Source organism: Larus michahellis, chromosome 1 (assembly GCF_964199755.1).
Source record: "Larus michahellis chromosome 1, bLarMic1.1, whole genome shotgun sequence".
NCBI lineage: Eukaryota > Metazoa > Chordata > Aves > Charadriiformes > Laridae > Larus > Larus michahellis.
The window spans coordinates 136,309,261-136,327,079 of record NC_133896.1 but is presented as its reverse complement, the minus strand read 5'-3'; the positions used below and the strand labels follow the sequence as shown (position 1 = coordinate 136,327,079).

General features: G+C 39.4%; 1 protein-coding gene across 8 annotated transcripts in view; it reads left to right on the top strand.

Moving 5' to 3' along the window:
- The window catches only part of CNKSR2 (connector enhancer of kinase suppressor of Ras 2), a 216,295-nt gene that overhangs the window by 142,639 nt on the left and 55,837 nt on the right, over positions 1-17,819 (top strand). For all 8 annotated transcript variants that reach the window (XM_074605056.1, XM_074605046.1, XM_074605038.1 and 5 more), the window contains 3 exons: positions 13,633-13,681; positions 14,531-14,703; positions 16,870-16,943. In XM_074605056.1, the coding sequence (XP_074461157.1) occupies positions 13,633-13,681; positions 14,531-14,703; positions 16,870-16,943 (296 nt within the window). The remainder of the gene's footprint in view (positions 1-13,632; positions 13,682-14,530; positions 14,704-16,869; positions 16,944-17,819) is intronic.

Sequence of the window (17,819 nt, the reverse complement as noted above, 5' to 3'; positions counted from 1 at the left end):
CCTTGCTAATGGAAGATAGCATTGTATTATTTTTAGACTAGCGCAATCAAGATAGAGGAATAGAGGGGCCTCCTGGGTCTAGTCCTCTGCTATTGCAGTTAATCACCTTCATTTAATCCTATTCAGATATGTATTAAACTCCACATTTAAACATGGTGTGAATTGCTAATGGTGGGACCAGAAAAAGATGGTAAACTGCGTGAATGGATGGCCAGTTGTCGTAATTCCAAGAAAAATGTTGTACGGAGGGGAGGAAAGAGAACAAAATTATAATTAGCCTGCCAGCAAGAAAAAGGCATCACTCCTAATGAACTTGCAGCAGAAAAAATACAAGCGCCTCAGAAAACAGCATAAAAAGCGTAGGATAATAGGATAATTTAGGCTGGGAAGGACCTCAGGAGGTCTCTACTCTGGTCTTTGGCTCAAAGCAGGGCCAGCTCAGAGGTCAGACAAGGCTTCTCAGGGCTTTGCCCAGCCAGGTGTTGAAGACCTCCTGCGATGGAGACCGCGCGAGCTCATGGCCCACCTGCTGCACTGCTTGGCTGTCCTCATGGCAAAGCAGTTGGAGGTGAGAGATAAAGCAGAGATTTCAGCGGCAGCTGAGAGGATAGCAGCTTGCTCAGATTTAAGGCATAGCTCCTGTTGTATCATTGCTGTTTAGCTAAAACCATCTTGTGAAAGTGCCTCAGTAATCTCACATTTGTTTTGCCAGTTCTAGATTCTGAGTCCTTTGAACTCAAGACTGAAGAGAGTGGATGGGCATATGCAGCTTTTATAGTTGAGTTCTGGTTCGGCATACATTTTGTGAAATAGTAATATTTAGTCTCCTTAGGAGGGAGTGCTAAGTTCTTTTAATTATATGGAATAATACCTGCATTGTTCATGAGGAATATTATTCCTGTCACAGGTAAGAGAATATTTTCACATCTGCATTACTTCTCTTTGAAAGAAGCAGTTAATATCATGAATTTTCTCTTATTGGGGAAGCGGTTGCCAAAATGAAATTTGAAGGTATTGAATGTGGAAGATTTTACATCTATTTCTATATACTCTGTCATTTTTATTAAAATCCAGAGTTAACTATTGCAGCAAAGCAAAATGCTCTAGAGATGAGGTAGGATTGGTTTATGGGCCATCATGAAGCACAATTGGAGTTTTTTGTGAAAAAAATTTATTTTAAACTTTTTCTATTACCTTCTTTCAGATCAGATCATCAGGGAAAAAATGGCCTGTTATAATTTCTTTCCATGACGAAGCTGGGGAATTCTTTCAAAATGAGAGAGTTACAGTAAAGGTCATCTAGTCCAGCTCTGCCAGTCTAGATTTATTCCTCACTGCATATGATATAATGCTCTGAAAGTGTAATTTTATATTGTCAAGAGATGTAGATCTATAGACTAATAAATCTCCCAGCTCAGAACGTTTCCTAATTTCCTTTCACATCCCCATTCTGTATTTTTCTGTTATCTATTTCAATTAATCATTCCTGGTTGTATTTTGCTTTTATTATCTGATGGAGGACTTTTGCCTTTGTAGGTATTAACATTGTTTATACACCAGTAAGCTACATTACCCATAGCTGGTACAATCACAGTAGCACAATTGAGAGATTTTTTTTTTTAAATGTAGAATAAGTGATTTAGTCCCTCGGTTATTCCCCTTTGATAAGGAAGAGATGAAGCGCAGCGTATTGTAGCAGAGAAGTGCATGTGAGGCATTGCACAGAGGGGACTCGGCATGAGTTATCACTGCAATATGTTGGGGAGTGTCACATCTGTGAGAACTTAGATCTAGGTCCTGACTTCTCAACTGGCTCCTCTCTGTTCTCCTTTCTGCGCAAGGAAAGGGAGGCATCAGAACTATGAAAGCAGTGAACCAAGGACACTGGCCGGCACGCATTGTGAAATCTGGCGTTCTACAAAACTTGTACTGAGTGGTGAAAGTGTTGTTTGAATTGCGGGAGCGCAGATGCCCATTTCAGTGTTACCGTTTTACCACAGTGCTTTGACAAGCAGCACAACTGTTGCTGAACGAGTGATTTTTTTCAAAGTGGTGGTTTTGACTCCGCAGGAGTCTCTGCCCCATTCCTCTGCCCCGCTTACACGCTGGTGGCCCTGGAGCCTCTGGCTGACACATAATGCGGGAGGTGGCATTGTTGCACCCAGGAGGAAAATGGCTCTTTGCAGCAGTGCGGCTCCTGAGCAGAAGCTGTTTTATTAGGTGTTTCTGTTTTACTGGAAAGAAGTGCTTGTTGCTTAGCGCCTGATCTCTGACTCAGCCCATCCATCTCTGCTACTCTGCTGCAGAGGAAAAAACCTCATATTTTTCATATAGAGATAACTGCTTTTTGTCCTTTTCTCAAGGATGTCCCTTTGCTTTCAGATTAACCCAAGCAGTTAGTGTTTCTAACACCACAGAATTCTGATTTTAGAATGAAGTGTAAAACTAATTTTGTAAGCTAGTTTGTAACCATAAGGTCACCATAGCCAGCACAGAATTAAAAAGACCTGATGTTAACTTTCCCCACCTTCTAAGATGTGCTGTTTCATCTTATGCTTAGAGGAAATTTTACTGAATTCCAGCAAGTAATGTGACTTTTATCCTGGAATGAGCTGTTCTTTTTCTGCCTTAATTCATAGGTGGAATGGAAATATTTGGTATGAATTTTAACAGAATATATGATGGCTGAGATACAAACGCTCTTTCCCTCATTTCTCCATGGAAACTTCCCCTCTATTCAAGATCTTGTTACTTCCCATGGTCAAGAGCTACCTGAATTCAGTCCTGGTGTGTAACTATTACTACAGCTATTGCTACAAGCTATTCCTGGTAGCATGATGCACCGACAAAGAGGCACAAAGATCTACGGTCTGGAAATATCATTTTAGTCCTGCAGATTACAAATGCCAAGAAATCTCCAAGCCATGGAAATTATTATAAGGACATGTCCTTAACAGTAACGTAACCAGTAGATACAGTTTTCTCCTGAGAAATGCTGCTATTTAAAAGGAGAAAATTTGGGTTTGTATGTTTTATCTTCTAGAGATCGGCAAGGAAAGCATTTTGGTGGCTCTAAATTGTCTTGTGCATCTCCTTTACTAAGACTGCTTCTTTCACACACCACTGTGCTCCAGAAAAGCACAATTTTCTCTTTTATTGATCTTGCTCCAAAAACTTAATATTTTTGAAAGTCAGAATGAGTTTCTTTCACGGAGAGAATATTATGCCCAAGTGCTAACAGAGAATAGCTTGCAAGCGTGTATCTTCCTCAAAGCAAAAATCTGTTTTCTCAGTTCTGCCCTCACTCATGACAGAGCACCTACATCCCCTGCACTTTTCTCTGTCACGCAGTCAGACTGAGCAAGATGAAAGAGATCATGCCGAGGGACACAGTCAGAAGTGTTGCTGACTGTTCCTGCAGAACGAGCTGTGTATATACGCTTTTCATAATAAGCAAGCACCTAGGTGTTGTAGGGGGGCATGGGACCTTTATTCTAAGCTAATGATTTTTCATCTGGAAAGACCATGGGCCTGATGCAAGATTTTGTTAATGCCCTGGGGTTGATTTCTGTAGTGGTTTACAATAGTTTAAGACCTCCCCAGAAGGTCCAGGATTGGTTCCATCCTGTGCCACAGACCACCTCTCTAATCTAACATAGATCACTTGCAGAAGTTTCTTAAATCTGCTTGGATAGTCTTATTGTTTTAATATTTAGATAAACATACAGAGGAAAACCTACCTTTCCCGTGAATAAGATAGAAATTTTCTAAGCAAAACCAGATTTTTCCTGGAGGAAACTGCGTCATTTGAAAGTGATTTGTTTGACTGACCGATATCTGCTGGAGGAGCAACACTACAGGGCACAAGCAATCCACGAGGCTTCTGGAGCGCATATGGGGTCACTTGTCCCAGGGATACATTCTGAAAGGAGATAAAGTGAAATACAGGAAAATCCTTGTAAACGTAAGAAAAAAACTGCTTTTACTGTGAAGATGGTTTAACTGGAGCACGTTGCCCATGGAGTATGCGGAGTCTCCATCTTTGGAGATATTAAAAACCCAACCAGACACAGCCCTTAGCAACCCACTGTAGTTGACCTTGCTTAGAGCAACAGGGTTGGATAAGACGATCTCCAGAGCTGCCCTCCTGCCTCAGACATTTTGTGGTTCTCTGACTGGTCCATTCTGTTCAGTAAGAGGTGAAAATGGGAATTGCTCTAAGGTAGAAATCAAAATAAAGGGTTAAATAGCCTTCTGTAATGGGTGATAATTAAGTTTCTTTTTCCATCTTAAATGGATGCAGTTGAAACATGCACAGTGACGGAACAACTGATGCAGCCTGGACTTTTGCCATTAAAGAATACATATAGTTTTCGAGCCCTCCGTTTCTCTCTTAGATTACTTACTGTCAATAAAAGCAGTGTGGGAGGTACCAAAATTACATGTTTCAGAGTAGATGTAGAACAGAAGAATGATCTCAGAATAAATTATTCGAATGAACAGCACTTGTCTACTTTAACTTTTTATCCTCATTTGCTTCAGGCAGCTATGACAGTGCTGCAGTCCTTGTTCTGTCAGTTGAAAAGACAGTGGGGGAATGTGAGCACTCTCATTTAAACTTGATATTGTCCAGAAGTTTTACTGCTTCAGTATTTCAATTAAAGCATCCTGTGGCTTAATGGCTAAGAAGGAAAATCTTTTGCTGGTGGTGGAAAGCATTTTTCTCAAAATGGCCTGAAGATTTAAAAATTGTTTTAATTTATTTTTCTAGGTTTTGCATACATTATGCTAACAAATTTGCACAAACAATTTGCACTAGCTTGTGCAATTGAAAATTTGCATCCAACTAATGCAAAATTTGCTACAGAGTCCCCCTAAATTATGAGAAAAAGTTTAGGGATGGGAGAACTAATAAAAATCCCTGAACAGAGAAGCTATGCTTGCTATCACATTTCAGACAACCACAGTTCTGTCCTTTGCTAGCATATTCTTTTTGGATAAGCAGATTTAGGAACAGTTATATGAAAAGATTAGGCATCTTTGATAGTAACAGCCCTCATCCTGCACAGGTAATGTAGCCATTGCCTGCAACAGAAGCAGCTAGAAAGTTGGCAGCTTAAAGGTCTCAGGCTACAGTTTATTATAATAAAAAGCTCTTAGCGTATTCCTCTTAATACACATACTGTTTCTTTATCCTTGTAGTCACTAACAAAATGCATGTGTTTGGAATTCATGCTTAGAACTCCAAAAATACAGGTATCCAGTTGGAACTGTGACCGTGCATGATAGATGGCGTGTACTGTAGATCTAGTACCTCCTAGAAGCGTCTCATAAAGCTGCTGTGGGGAAAGGAGAGAATGAGTAGGAACAGGGCCATTGGTTGTCAGGTAAGTGTAGAAAATTATCATGTCTGAAATGGACTTTTTGGATGCTGCCAAGAAAACCATGGCTTTGACAATTTTTGCAAATACACATTCATTTGGCCTTAGTATTGAAACACCTTTCTGCAGTTCTGAAAAAGCAAAACTAAGAGAGGAGGCGGAATACAGTGTGTAGGATAACATACCAACCCATGAATTCAGGGATCCGTTCTTCCAGTGACTGTTAATATGTCAGTGCCTCTCACAACCCATTTGACAGAACCAGTGATTCATGCCTCTCTCTGGCTGAGGTGCCTGCCATTTCAAAGAGAAATATCCACAGGATATTTAGTGTAATGATTCTGCCTTACTTGTGGACATTATTTTGTTTGTACTACAAAAGCTGACTTTTAGAAGTCTGTTCATATATAATGTTCATACTGTGTTTTAGTATTAAATGTCTTAGCTAGAGCCTTAGCGAATGCTGTCCTTTTAAACACAGGTATGATATTTTTATTATAGAGTGTGCTCAAGAGCAGAGAGAGCTGTGCGGGGAGAGCAGAAGTACTGGTTACCAAAGCTCCAAAAGATCAAGATTTGATTAAATAAATTTTGCTTTTGGGAGGCAAGACTGAAGGTTTCAGGGCACCGTTAATCAACTGTGGCATCCTTTGTCCGTAAATCACTTTTCATTCCAACTCAACATGGATTTATGAATTACTCTTATATGACGACTGTTTTGTCATCAGCCTGTGACTTTAGCGTAGGGAATATTTCTGGATGTGCTTTCACTGCTGTGCTTTTGTATTAGCTTTTCTCTCACATGTACTGTCCCATTTACTGTATTTGCATTTTACCTGTGCAGAATGAAGCCCCGCTTTTAGAAGGGTTGTGTAAACTAGAGCTCTTGCAGCATATTAAAAATACTTTATTCACAATTTAGTGCCACTTCGTAGCAATTTTGGGCAACTAAATAGTTGTAGGCATTGTAGATAAATTGTAGAGAGTGTTGAATGTATGAGAAGTTCAAAATCCAGAAGTAAATAATAAATGAACAATTATTCAGCAAAATGTAAGAATAAAAGAATAGAGTAGGATTTGGAATAATCTTAGAGTTTGTGATAACTGGAACAGGAGTATTTCCTAAAACACCCTGCATGACCTGGCAAATCGGATATACCAACCATGAGATTTTTGGCAGATACTCATTCTGTTAGCAGTCTCTGAACCCCAGTCAACACACAAAACTACTCAAACAAGGCAGTGAAGTCTTTGTTTTCCTAAATAGGATCTTAACTTAGAGCGTAGTTTTCCCTTATCCCACTTCTTAGTGGGTTCCCTTTTGAGTGTAATTTCACCCGTAGATGCTTCATTTGACCCTTAGCCTTGGTAACTGATTCCTTCAGAGCATCGAGTGTGGCCCAGCTTCAGTTCTTGTTCCCAAAACTGCCTCGCAGATGCGCTGTGTGGACTCAGCTAGCTTCAAGACGTAGCTGACTATAGACAGTAATCTTTTTGCTTATTTTGAGTCCTAAACATAGTAACAGGTCTATACCTGCTCCTGACGTAAACAAAACAGTTATATTTGTCGTGAATAAAATTCTGCTGCTAATTGGCAGGAGGTTTCAAACTTTCTGAGCTGCCAGAGGTCTTCTCTCATCATACCTTTGTAACTGTATTTTCCACAAATACGCATGAAAATAATTAATGCTATCCATCATTAGCTCTTAATGGAGACTAAACAAGATGGTAAGCAAAAAAGATTTTAGCAAAATCTCTTGGGAGTACCCTTAAGCATGAGTTGTCAATAGTGACGGATAAAGTGACAATGTAATATAAATAGCTTTGAATTTTTCTCCCTTTTCACTCTTCTTTTAGAGCCAAAATTTTGGATCTCAGTACACCAAATGCAGAGAAACATGTATATGTGGTGAATCAAGACTGTGAAAACAGAACATTGACAATGTTCTCAAAGTATTGAGTGAGAGATCAGTCAAATAATTGGAAGCACCAGCTTTCATTTTTTTCCAGATACTGGCTTTTCCATCTGCAGCAAAAAGTTCCAGTAATCAGAAATATTACAATCTAATCTACTCTGCTGAAACTAGAGAAAATTATCTTACAGTGACAGAGAGGAACTATCACCCTCAGCAAGTTTGCTGATGACTCAAAGCTGGGGGGGTGGCTGACACACTGGAAGGCTGTACTGCCATACAGAGAGACCTGGACAGGTTGGAGAGTTGGGCAGAGAGGAACCTTATGAAATTCAACAAGGGCAAGTGTAGGGTGCTGCACCTGGGGAGGAATAACCCCATGCACCAGTACAGGTTGGGGGCTGACCTGCTGGAGAGCAGCTCGGTGGAAAGAGACCTGGGAGTCCTGGTGGACAACAGCATGGCCATGGGCCAGCAATGTGCCCTTGTGGCCAAGAAGGCCAATGGCATCCTGGGGTGCATCAAGAAGAGTGTGGCCAGCAGGTCGAGGGAGGTCATCCTCCCCCTCTACTCTGCCTTGGTGAGGCTGCACCTGGAGTACTGTGTCCAGTTCTGGGCTCCCCGGTTCAAGAAGGACAGGGAACTGCTGGAGAAGGTGCAGCAAAGGGCTACCAAGATGATGAGGGGACTGGAACACCTCTCTTATGAAGAAAGGCTGAGGGATTTGGGTCTCTTCAGTGTGGAAAAAAGACGACTGAGGGGGGATCTTATCAACACTTATAAATACTTAAAGGGTGGGTGTCAGGAGGATGGGGCCAGGCTCTTTTCAGTGGTGCCAAGTGTCAGGACAAGAGGTAATGGGCACAAACTTGAGCATAGGAAGTTCCAGCTAAACATGAGGAGGAACTTCTTTCCTTTGAGGGTGGCAGAGCACTGGAACAGGCTGCCCAGAGAGGTGGTGGAGTCTCCAACTCTGGAGACATTCCAAACCCTCCTGGACGCGTTCCTGTGCATCCTACTCTAGGTGACCCTGCTCTGGCAGGGGGGTTGGACTAGATGATATCTAGAGGTCCCTTCCAAGCCTACGATTCTATGATTCTATCTGACTGTAAATAGTTCCTTAGTGTCTAAACTTGCAGCTTGAGAAAAATTGAATTTGACTTGAGCTTTCAAAAAAACTATAAAGATACCTACCTATTTCCTTCCCAATCAGACCGAGCTCAAATTCAGGTAAAAGAGCTGGAGGTTATTATTTCTATAACCTGGTTCTCTCTTCCAGCTTTCTGAAAATGAGCGAGTGGAAAATCTCTGTAGAAAAGTGAAGAAACAAATAAGCACTTGAAAGAGGATTTTAGGAGCTGTCAAATTTAGTACTAGTTGCTATGGCCAATCCAGATCTTCAGAGAAGCTTCTGTTACAGCCTTTTTTTGGTAGACCTACAAATTCTGTAACCATGAAAGGGTTCATGAAACTATTAGAATATATCTGTTTTTTGGACATGTCATGTTCTGTTGGCCACACATGGAAATTATAGTAGACCTAAGTAAAGCTCATATAGGTTTGACCCCAAATCTTTAGACTTCTTCCTCAGACCCTTGAATGTTTGGCAAAATAACCAGTCCTCCCAAATCAATAGTTTTGATAACCAGTCTGCTTGTCCTCTGCTTTTATTTGCGGTATCAACTGGAACAAAAATTTTCTAACTTTCATCATAGCATGAGTTTTATCAAATATTCATCTCTTGTGATAGCAGTTTCACTCCAATTTAATATCGATATTGGAAGATCAGTTTATTAAGTTTCCTATTAGGCATGAAACAACTAAATTAACTGAAACGTAAATTATTTAACACTTTTATTTAAATACGTTTTTCTAAATAGAGAGCTATTAAATTACTACTAAGTAGTTCATAATAAATACATTTTCAGGTTTCTGAATGTTAATGACTGACTTTCAATCTTGCTTCGCTTCTGAGCAAATATACAGAAGGCGTGGTACTAGCCAAGTATGAATACTTTATCCCAAGAGCTGAAAGCAGACAGAAACTTGGATAATTCTGAGGGTGAGAGAAAAACCTGATAGTCCCATTTCTTGAAAATTTTCTGTCGTGCATACGAAGATGCTGAGGCATGATTGTGTGCATGCAGATATTGTTGATTATAACATCTATATGTAATTATTTTCTTGCTAAAGGAACAAATACAGTTATAGGTCGTTGGTGACCTCTTTTGTTAGTGTGAGCCTCCACCTGAAAGTTTTTTACTATGTAGCTGTATCACTGTGCATAATCCCAAAAGCATGGAAAGGCATACCCTAGGGCAGATTGCTATTTACAGCTGTGCAATCTTCTGATGGGCTTTCAGAACCCTGTCAATCATTTGGAAGAGTGTTAAAGCAAATATAACCCACGTAGCAGGTTTGGTAATGAACAGTTGGAGGAAGAGAGGAAGTATTATGGCTCTTCCATGCACAATGAAATCTCCATTGGCTGATGGGATGTGCAGCTAAGCCTCAGAAAGGTAGGGCGAGAGGTAGGCTAGCACCTTTGTTAAAAAAAGAACAAAACAGAAACATAGCAAAAATCCCTTTAATAAATGGTGTTTTGTTCCTATTTAAATACATGTGCTTTGGAGGCTGCTGGTAGCAAAGGCAGACATATTTATACCTAAAATGTTTCTTTGATATTCTAGTTAGAAGTGCATTTGCCAAGGAGCTGAGTTTAGATATATTATTAAATACGACAAGCTCAAACATCACATATTACAGGAGAAAATTATTGCATTCAAAAAGCTGAAGCTCAGGGTATTCAAGGGAGTTTTGATATATGTTAAACATCAAGCGACACCTTGCTTTTGCATAATGGAAAGTTTTGCTAATTGTATTTTGGGCGAGTGGAAAGCATATAATTCAGAATATGATTAAACAGTTTCAAATTTTCTTCAGGAATAACAATTTCCATTTGGGTTAAGGTATTTGTCTACTTCATATTTTCATGGCACTCTTGTTTCCATTTTATTTATTATTTTGAGTTACTAACAACTTTTTTAATATGGAATGCTGTTTTCTATTTCGTTTCTTGCTTGCTCCCAGAATTAGTGGAAGAGATGAATTCTTGGAAACTGGGACAAGATGTATGTGAAAGCAGTTGCTCAAAACTCAAGATGTATCAGAATCGAAATGCAGTGAACATATGTTGAAATCCGGCCTGCTGGGCGGGTGATTAAACAGTATCTTGCAGCAAACTTGCTTTAGTAGAACTAAATTTCTGGCTTTGGTGTGAATCCATCATTTTAGGGTTTGTGTACTTCTTTAAAAAGAAGTATTTATATTATTTCTATATTTGCCACATCACAGAATTAAGCTGTAAAAGGGGAGACTTTATGGTGGCCAACATTAGGCCACCATAAGGACAGGTCGCTTAAATAGGCTGTGGAATCTCCCTCTTTGCAGATAGTTGGATTTAGGCTGGAGATCATAGAATCATGGAATAGTTTGGGTTGGAAGGGACCTTTAAAGACCATCTAGTCCAACCTCCCCTGCCTGTGAGCAGGGACATCTTCAACTAGATCAGGTTGCTCAAAGCCCCGTCCGCCCTGACCTTGAACGTTTCCAGGGATGGGGCATCTCCCACCTCTCCGGGCAACCTGGGCCAGTGTCTCACCAACCTCACGGGAAAGAATTTCTTCCTCATACCTCATCTAAATCTCCCCTCTGTCGGTGTAAAACCATTCCCCTTGTCCTATGGCTCCCCTCCCTGATCAAGAGTCACTCCCCAGCTTTCCTGGGGCCCCTTTAGGGACTGGAAGGGGCTCTAAGGTCTCCCCAGAACCTTCTCTTCTCCAGGCTGAACACCCCATGATGACCCTGAAAAACACGATCCATTGTTGGCTTCAAAGCAAGCCTTGCTCTGGGCAGGAGGAAGGACATGATTTCCTTCATCATTCTGGGATTCTAAACAGCACAGAGAAAATGGCATTAAGCATTATCTAATCACTGGGAAGAAGCTGCAGATTGCATTCGATGATTTCCTAAAAAAAGCAACAGAAGAAACATTTTTAGATTTCATCCTCACTTATGTTTCTTTGGATTACATATGATGTGAATTTGAATCTGAAAAGCACTGACTAATGCGTACTGCTTATACATCTTCTGGGTTAAAGAAAAATAGCTGGTGCTGGTTTTGCAAAGGGTAAACCAATGTGAAGCCTGAAGTCTATGTAAAATAATCTAAAGTGTTAGCTAAAATCAGTGAAGTCAGTTGAAGAGTTCCCAGGAACTCCACTCAGTTGTAGATTTTTGTCCTTAATTATAATTTAATTTAATGAGCTAATTTAGAATAATAACTGAATTTAATAAAACCTTTCTATTTTGCAATATGACATAATGTATGGAAAAAATGGCTAGATGTCTAAATTACATGCTGTCTTCCTATTAAAAAATGATACCCCTTCATTACTCTTTCTTCCCAAAAACTGACTCGGAAGTTGAGAGGTGTAAGCTCACATTTGTAGGTTCAATTTACAGATGATACATTTAAAGAGAAGGCTTTCATATTGTTCTCGTGTGCTTTCAGAATCACCTATAAGAGAACAAAGTGGAGGTTTTCCTTTTGTATTTTGGCACTGTGAAAATATTAGTGCAGAAAAGTCAAGCAGCAGAATGAAATTATCTGGGTTGTGAACTGAGAAGCGCTGAAGTTTTGGGTTTGTGCATGTGTGTGTTTTTTCAACCACTTTGAATTAGGTAAGATTTTCAAAGCGTCTAAGAAGGACTTAGACTTCTGCCCAGTCGCTCTGTTTTTCCTGGGCCATAAAGATCTCTCTTAGTCCTACGCAGGTCAAAATATTCCATGTGACGTAAGTTGGGATGGTGTTTCCGTGTTGGCTTGCTGGGAGCTGGTGCTGATTGGATTCATACCAGTAGCAGAACAAAAAGCCAAGAGCGAGGGAATGAAAAAAAATTGGCTCCTTTTTTCTAACCAGTGGAGGCCTATTTTGACTATCTGAGGTGGCAATACAGTTGAGTAGTTTTCTTCTGATACGATCTACAAGGGATCAGCACATCTACCGAGTTAGTTAATTTTTTATATGACACTTAATTATCGTCGTATTGCTGGTAATTTATCCCCATGGACATGTTAGTGTTTGCTGCTTGAGAATGTCTCAGCTGTGAGGCGAGACATCCCTTGGAAGATGAACCTCAGCCTCCTGCGCGTGAGCTCAGGTGTACGGGAAGCGGGCAGGAGAAAATGAAAAGAAAAGCAGCTATTGGAATTGAAAAGGGAGCCGTGTAAGCTGGGGTGAGGGTTTGTCTTATCTGCTAGGAACAGGATTTGGGCTCACAAAGCTGTCAGTGCTTTTGCTTAGATTTATCAAGTTTCACAAAAGCTTTGATTTTTGTATTGATTCCTGGTAAGCTGAAATAAGAGGTTTTAAGACTCAGGCACTCTAATTTCTCTTAGTTTCAGCACTAATACATTTGTCTGTCTTAAAAGAAAACTAAAATTCAAAACAAGTAAAATCACATCTTTACATTTTGGAGTAATTAATTACAGAATTCTTTTTTTAATTCACTAGAGTGATGGTGATTATCTGAGTCAAAGTTTTTTACGAAAAATGACCCTAAAATATGTTATTATGTATTGCCATTTTTAATAGTGTAGGATCTTAAGTAAAGGAGTAATTTTCATCTTGTCTCATTGCCAAGACAATGGGTTGGTTCATGGGAGTGGATCAACTGGAGGGAAACGTTTCCAGTCAAAACCTGGTAAAAAATAAAGTGTTTTCTATCTCAGAATATTTATTTGGGAGACTTTTTCCCAGCTGGGATTTAGCGTAATTTTATTGGTGTCTTTTAAAATATTAGGCCGGCTTCTGAGCAAATTGTCTGATGTTCTAAAGACCATCGTATAAATGCCTTTACACCTGCATTAGGCAGTGTGTTAATTTGCATATTTGCATATTTATGTCAGGAGGACCTTAATTAGATGATGTATTAGAAATGCACCAGCTGCATAGCTTCACTATCATACTAACCAAAGGGAGACATTCCTTCCTTATTAACAGCTCAAGAGAAGTGCGACCATTTTAGAGAGAAACTTCAGTTGTTTTGTCAAACTAATTTGTGGTCTATTTTAAGGTGTTTCACTGCCTGCTTTCACTTTACAACTTTATAAACAGGTGAACTAAAATGACCTTCTTTCTTTGGCCTAGAAGTCTGTTGGTTGGTGTTACGTGGCGTTGACTTCAGTGTTCGCAACTTTACGCTTCTTTTATGATAAGGATGTGGTTGAACATTAACACTGTATTTTCACTAATTCCATTTTGATTTTCTTGTAGACATTTCAACAGTCTTCTCTACAGCAGAAAAGTAAAAAGAAGAACAAAGGTAAAAATTAAATTTGTTTTCATGTATTGGTCGGAAGGGAATTGCCAACATTAATGTTTATGGTGTTGCAGTGTCTGAGGAACTAGAACTTATTGGCTCCCATCCAATGTTTAGTTCAGTTGATCATGTTGAGAAGGTGTTAGTCCATTACTGATGTCTCATAGTTTCCTAATGCTCATCTACCTGCATATATCTGTTGTTGTCTTATTTTTGGTTACTTAGACTTCTAGCTTCTGTGGGGCCAGGGCTGTTTTTTCCAGCTGTGTGCATGTAATGCCTTACTGCAGCCCTTGCTCATTACCTAAGCTATCAGGTAATTTATTTCATAGTAAATTGTCCTCATTTGATTTAGAAGTACAAAGGCCTTAGGAACTCTTCAGTTGCAAAAGGAGCTGCAAACAGAGGGTTTTGAATACTCGTGAAGTACATACGTAGTTGTATTTGGCAGCCAAGTGTGGAAGTTCATGAATTTATACGCTGTGTGCTTTAATCTGACATGAAATACTAATTTGTTAAAAATTAAACAGAACCGTTTTCCTTATTTTTAAATATGTTGCCTTTCTGTTCTCTATAATGTCTTCTTTCTCTTTTTTTCTCTTTTCTTTTTTTTGTCTTATCCATAGAATATGAGCTCTGTGAAGTGCTGAACGTGGTTTGTTTTGGCTTGTTTTGGTTTTTAACTTACGGTGCCTTGGGCAGACTTTGTGATCAAAATAGCATGTTTGTAGTAATTTGTTCATGGCAAATTGAAGTTGAAATTTTTAATTAATTTTCTTAAGCTTTCTGGCTAGCTGTCTTGTTGACTTAGTGGATGAATCAAATGCTTTCACACAAACTTGTAATTTTCAGCTCCTATTCCTGGTAAAAGCAAAAGACGGATCTCATGTAAAGATCTTGGTCGAGGGGACTGTGAAGGCTGGCTTTGGAAAAAGAAAGATGCCAAGAGTTATTTCTCCCAGAAATGGAAAAAATACTGGTTTGTCCTGAAGGATACATCTCTATACTGGTATATCAATGAAGAGGTAAGCGTCTGTGCTCGTTGTCTCAACAAATACCCAGTGTAGTGCTGTTGTCATGATTTAGCGGGAAGCCAGTGCTTTGAGTGCTTATATATGTGAATAACTTTATTCACCCAAATAATCATACTGAAATTAGTATTAACTGTCTGACTAAATTATCATTAAGGTCCAGAGATATTTGGTCCTTCAAATTCACCTTTTACTACAAGGAGCAATAACACACTTTCCTGTGTCCTGCTCTCATCAGTTTAGAATAAATCTGTCCTCAAACCCTTGGAAGGGAGAAGGTAGTTATTTAATCCTGTCATTCCAGTTTAGTCATGGGAGTGTAAACTTTAATGATGTACTGCCTGGTGTTCCTTGTTTATCTGTGCTAGTGAAATCACCGCAACCTCTGGCAATTAAGGAAGATGCTTTTGTTTTCTCAGTTGTGTTCTCCTATTGTTCCTTCTTTGTAGCTTTTGATATGATTTCAGTGCTCATATAGGCTGAACTTCAGAACACTGGGGCAGCCCAATTGAATTGCATACAGCTTTGACTGTGCAACATGTTCTACATTCGTACACATTTATTTAGATCAGCTTTAGCAAAAAAGCTTTGTGCCAGTGACTTAGAAAACCTTAGTTTTAAACCCTACTAGTCTCATTAGTAAATATCCTGAGATAAAATCATTGCCAACATGTGGATGCACTCAGTCCTTGGTTTGTTTGTGCTTTTGTTGGTTGTTCTTGTTGTTGAATTTGGTTGTTCTTTTAATCACTGCAAGCAGTTGTACGCAACTTTTCCCTGAGTAGACAGAAAGCAAGTTGTTCCATAAGCAGAGTAACCAAAGCCTGTTTTCCTACAGACTCATCCCATTTATGCCTTGATCCCAGCTTCAGATCAGTAACCCTAACTCCCTCCTCTCCATCCTCCCTCCTCAAGGTTTACTGTGAGGTCTTCACCAGGGCGGTAATTCATATCTACAAGTACAATGACTGGTCACCAGCCGTGGCCAAGGAGCGTGTGGAACCACTGACTTATGCCTTACTTCCCTGTGGAAAGGGGTCTGCGCGCCTCTGTCTTCCCCCTGTCCCAAGTTTCCCTGAGACTTGCTGAGACTCGGTTATTTTTGAGACCTCAGTTCCCTCACCAAAGTGTCTGCAATCACCAATGGCTTAAAAAGCTGGCAGGGCGAGCCTCAGTGGCAGATGGACAGACAAGCAAACGGTTCTCTTGCCAAAATTTTGTTTCCTTAGGCAACCATGCAAAAAAGAAATAGCAAGATTATTCTAAACAGCGTCCTTTTGATTTTAACTTTCCAGAATGTTACAACCTTGTGCCTTCCACAGGACAACTCGTGTTCCAGTTTTATATGCTGATTTGTGTCTTTTATTTGTTTTATTTTTAAGAAAGCATATAGTCATACAGACTGCATATGTAGTATAAATAACCATGGAGATTCTGAGAAAAAGTTATAATTCTGTGGAATTCCTTAACATACATTTGTGTTTTCTGCTGCTTCGCTTTTATGATCCTGTATTAATTTCTCATGCAAAGTTATGGTCAGTTAAATAAAAGAGTGTCTGTGTTATTGATTTATTAGTGGCTTAAAATAAAGAATGCTTTCAAATTGTGCTAAGTCAAGGGACATTGAATATCTGATAAAATAAGCTATGTGCAATTCGTTAGAGGAGAGGTGAGGAAGATCAGATGTCTTTTCTCTTGAGCGTTGGAGAGAGATGAAAGTATCTGAAGAGAAATCATGCCTCTTAGCTGTGATACCATATAAAGATGGTAAGCAGCACACATTGAAATTGCTTTTTTTTCCCTATTTCTTACAGTAGGCTGCATTTCTCCTTACTAATTAGTCCATCTTCCCCCAAATTAGCTAATTACAATAACTAATTGCCTGAATACACTTGGTCATTTTGTATATTTTCAAATGCTGGTTCAGCTGTGAAATTGTTTGGGAAAACTGGGTATTTAAAACTGTATTTTATACCGAGGGATTTGTCTTACTACTCTGGCAAAAGTCCCAGTGACTTCTGTGGGAGGTTTGCCAGAGCAAAGCAGCATACATTAGTATTCCTTATGTAAGAAGGCGGCAAGTGAACATATAAGTTTTCGGTGTGGTGGGTTTTTTTTCCGACACCTTAACAACAGTAATATCTAGAACCGTCTTTGCAGGATGAAAAAGCAGAAGGATTCATCAGTCTACCTGAATTTAAAATTGACAGAGCCAGTGAATGCCGTAAGAAATAGTAAGTATGCTCAAAAATAATGCAGTGATACAACAGAAAAAGTGGAAAAAAGGACAAGGTTTTCCCTTAAAATGGTAACATAATGGACTTCATTGCAATGATCATTTGGTTGTATCACAGAATAAGCTCATACAGAACAGGCAAATTCAGTGTGGTTTCTGTGTGCCATCTTTCTTGAAGAAGTTTTTTTTTTTTACTTTATCATGAATCACAGGGCTTGACTAGAGCAAAATGGATTTAGAGCAAGAAGTCTGGCTGGCTGCGGCTGACCCTTTATTTTGCTACGTTTCCTTTCTTCTTTTGTTTCCATTCTGTTTTGGGGTGGGGTTTTGTTTGTTTTTTTCAAGGTTGGAGCGTGTGTATGCGATACCTTTAAGGTCAGTAAAGAGCTTTAAGCGTAATAAAGAGACCATCCAAATAAAAAAGTTCCCAAGTTCTTGGCCAGGCATCAATCTTTAACATAACTTCAAATTAGTTAGCATCATCTCAAAGTTTGCTGACACAGTGTATCAGTCTTGAGACACAGAGTAAAAAGAGAATGACAGTGATTTGCTCTATTTTTGAGATATGACTTAAAGATCTCAAATAACTTTTCTTCTCATCTGGCTGTGTGTGCTGCTGTCCGGATTTGTGCCACTGCACAAATCCATTTCTCATTTAGATGCAAATTCAAGCATATGTAGCAACGTGACAGGTGCATACTCCCACAGAGGTATTTTTAGAATGATTATTGTTGAAAACTTTTTGGTTTGCCTTCTAATGGTGTTTACTGTTCTTTGAAGTTTATCAACGCTGTGGAATCACTCAAATTTGTACAAGAATGCAATTGCAAAAGTAAAATGGTATGATTAGTAGTACATGGAGTTCTAAAGAAGA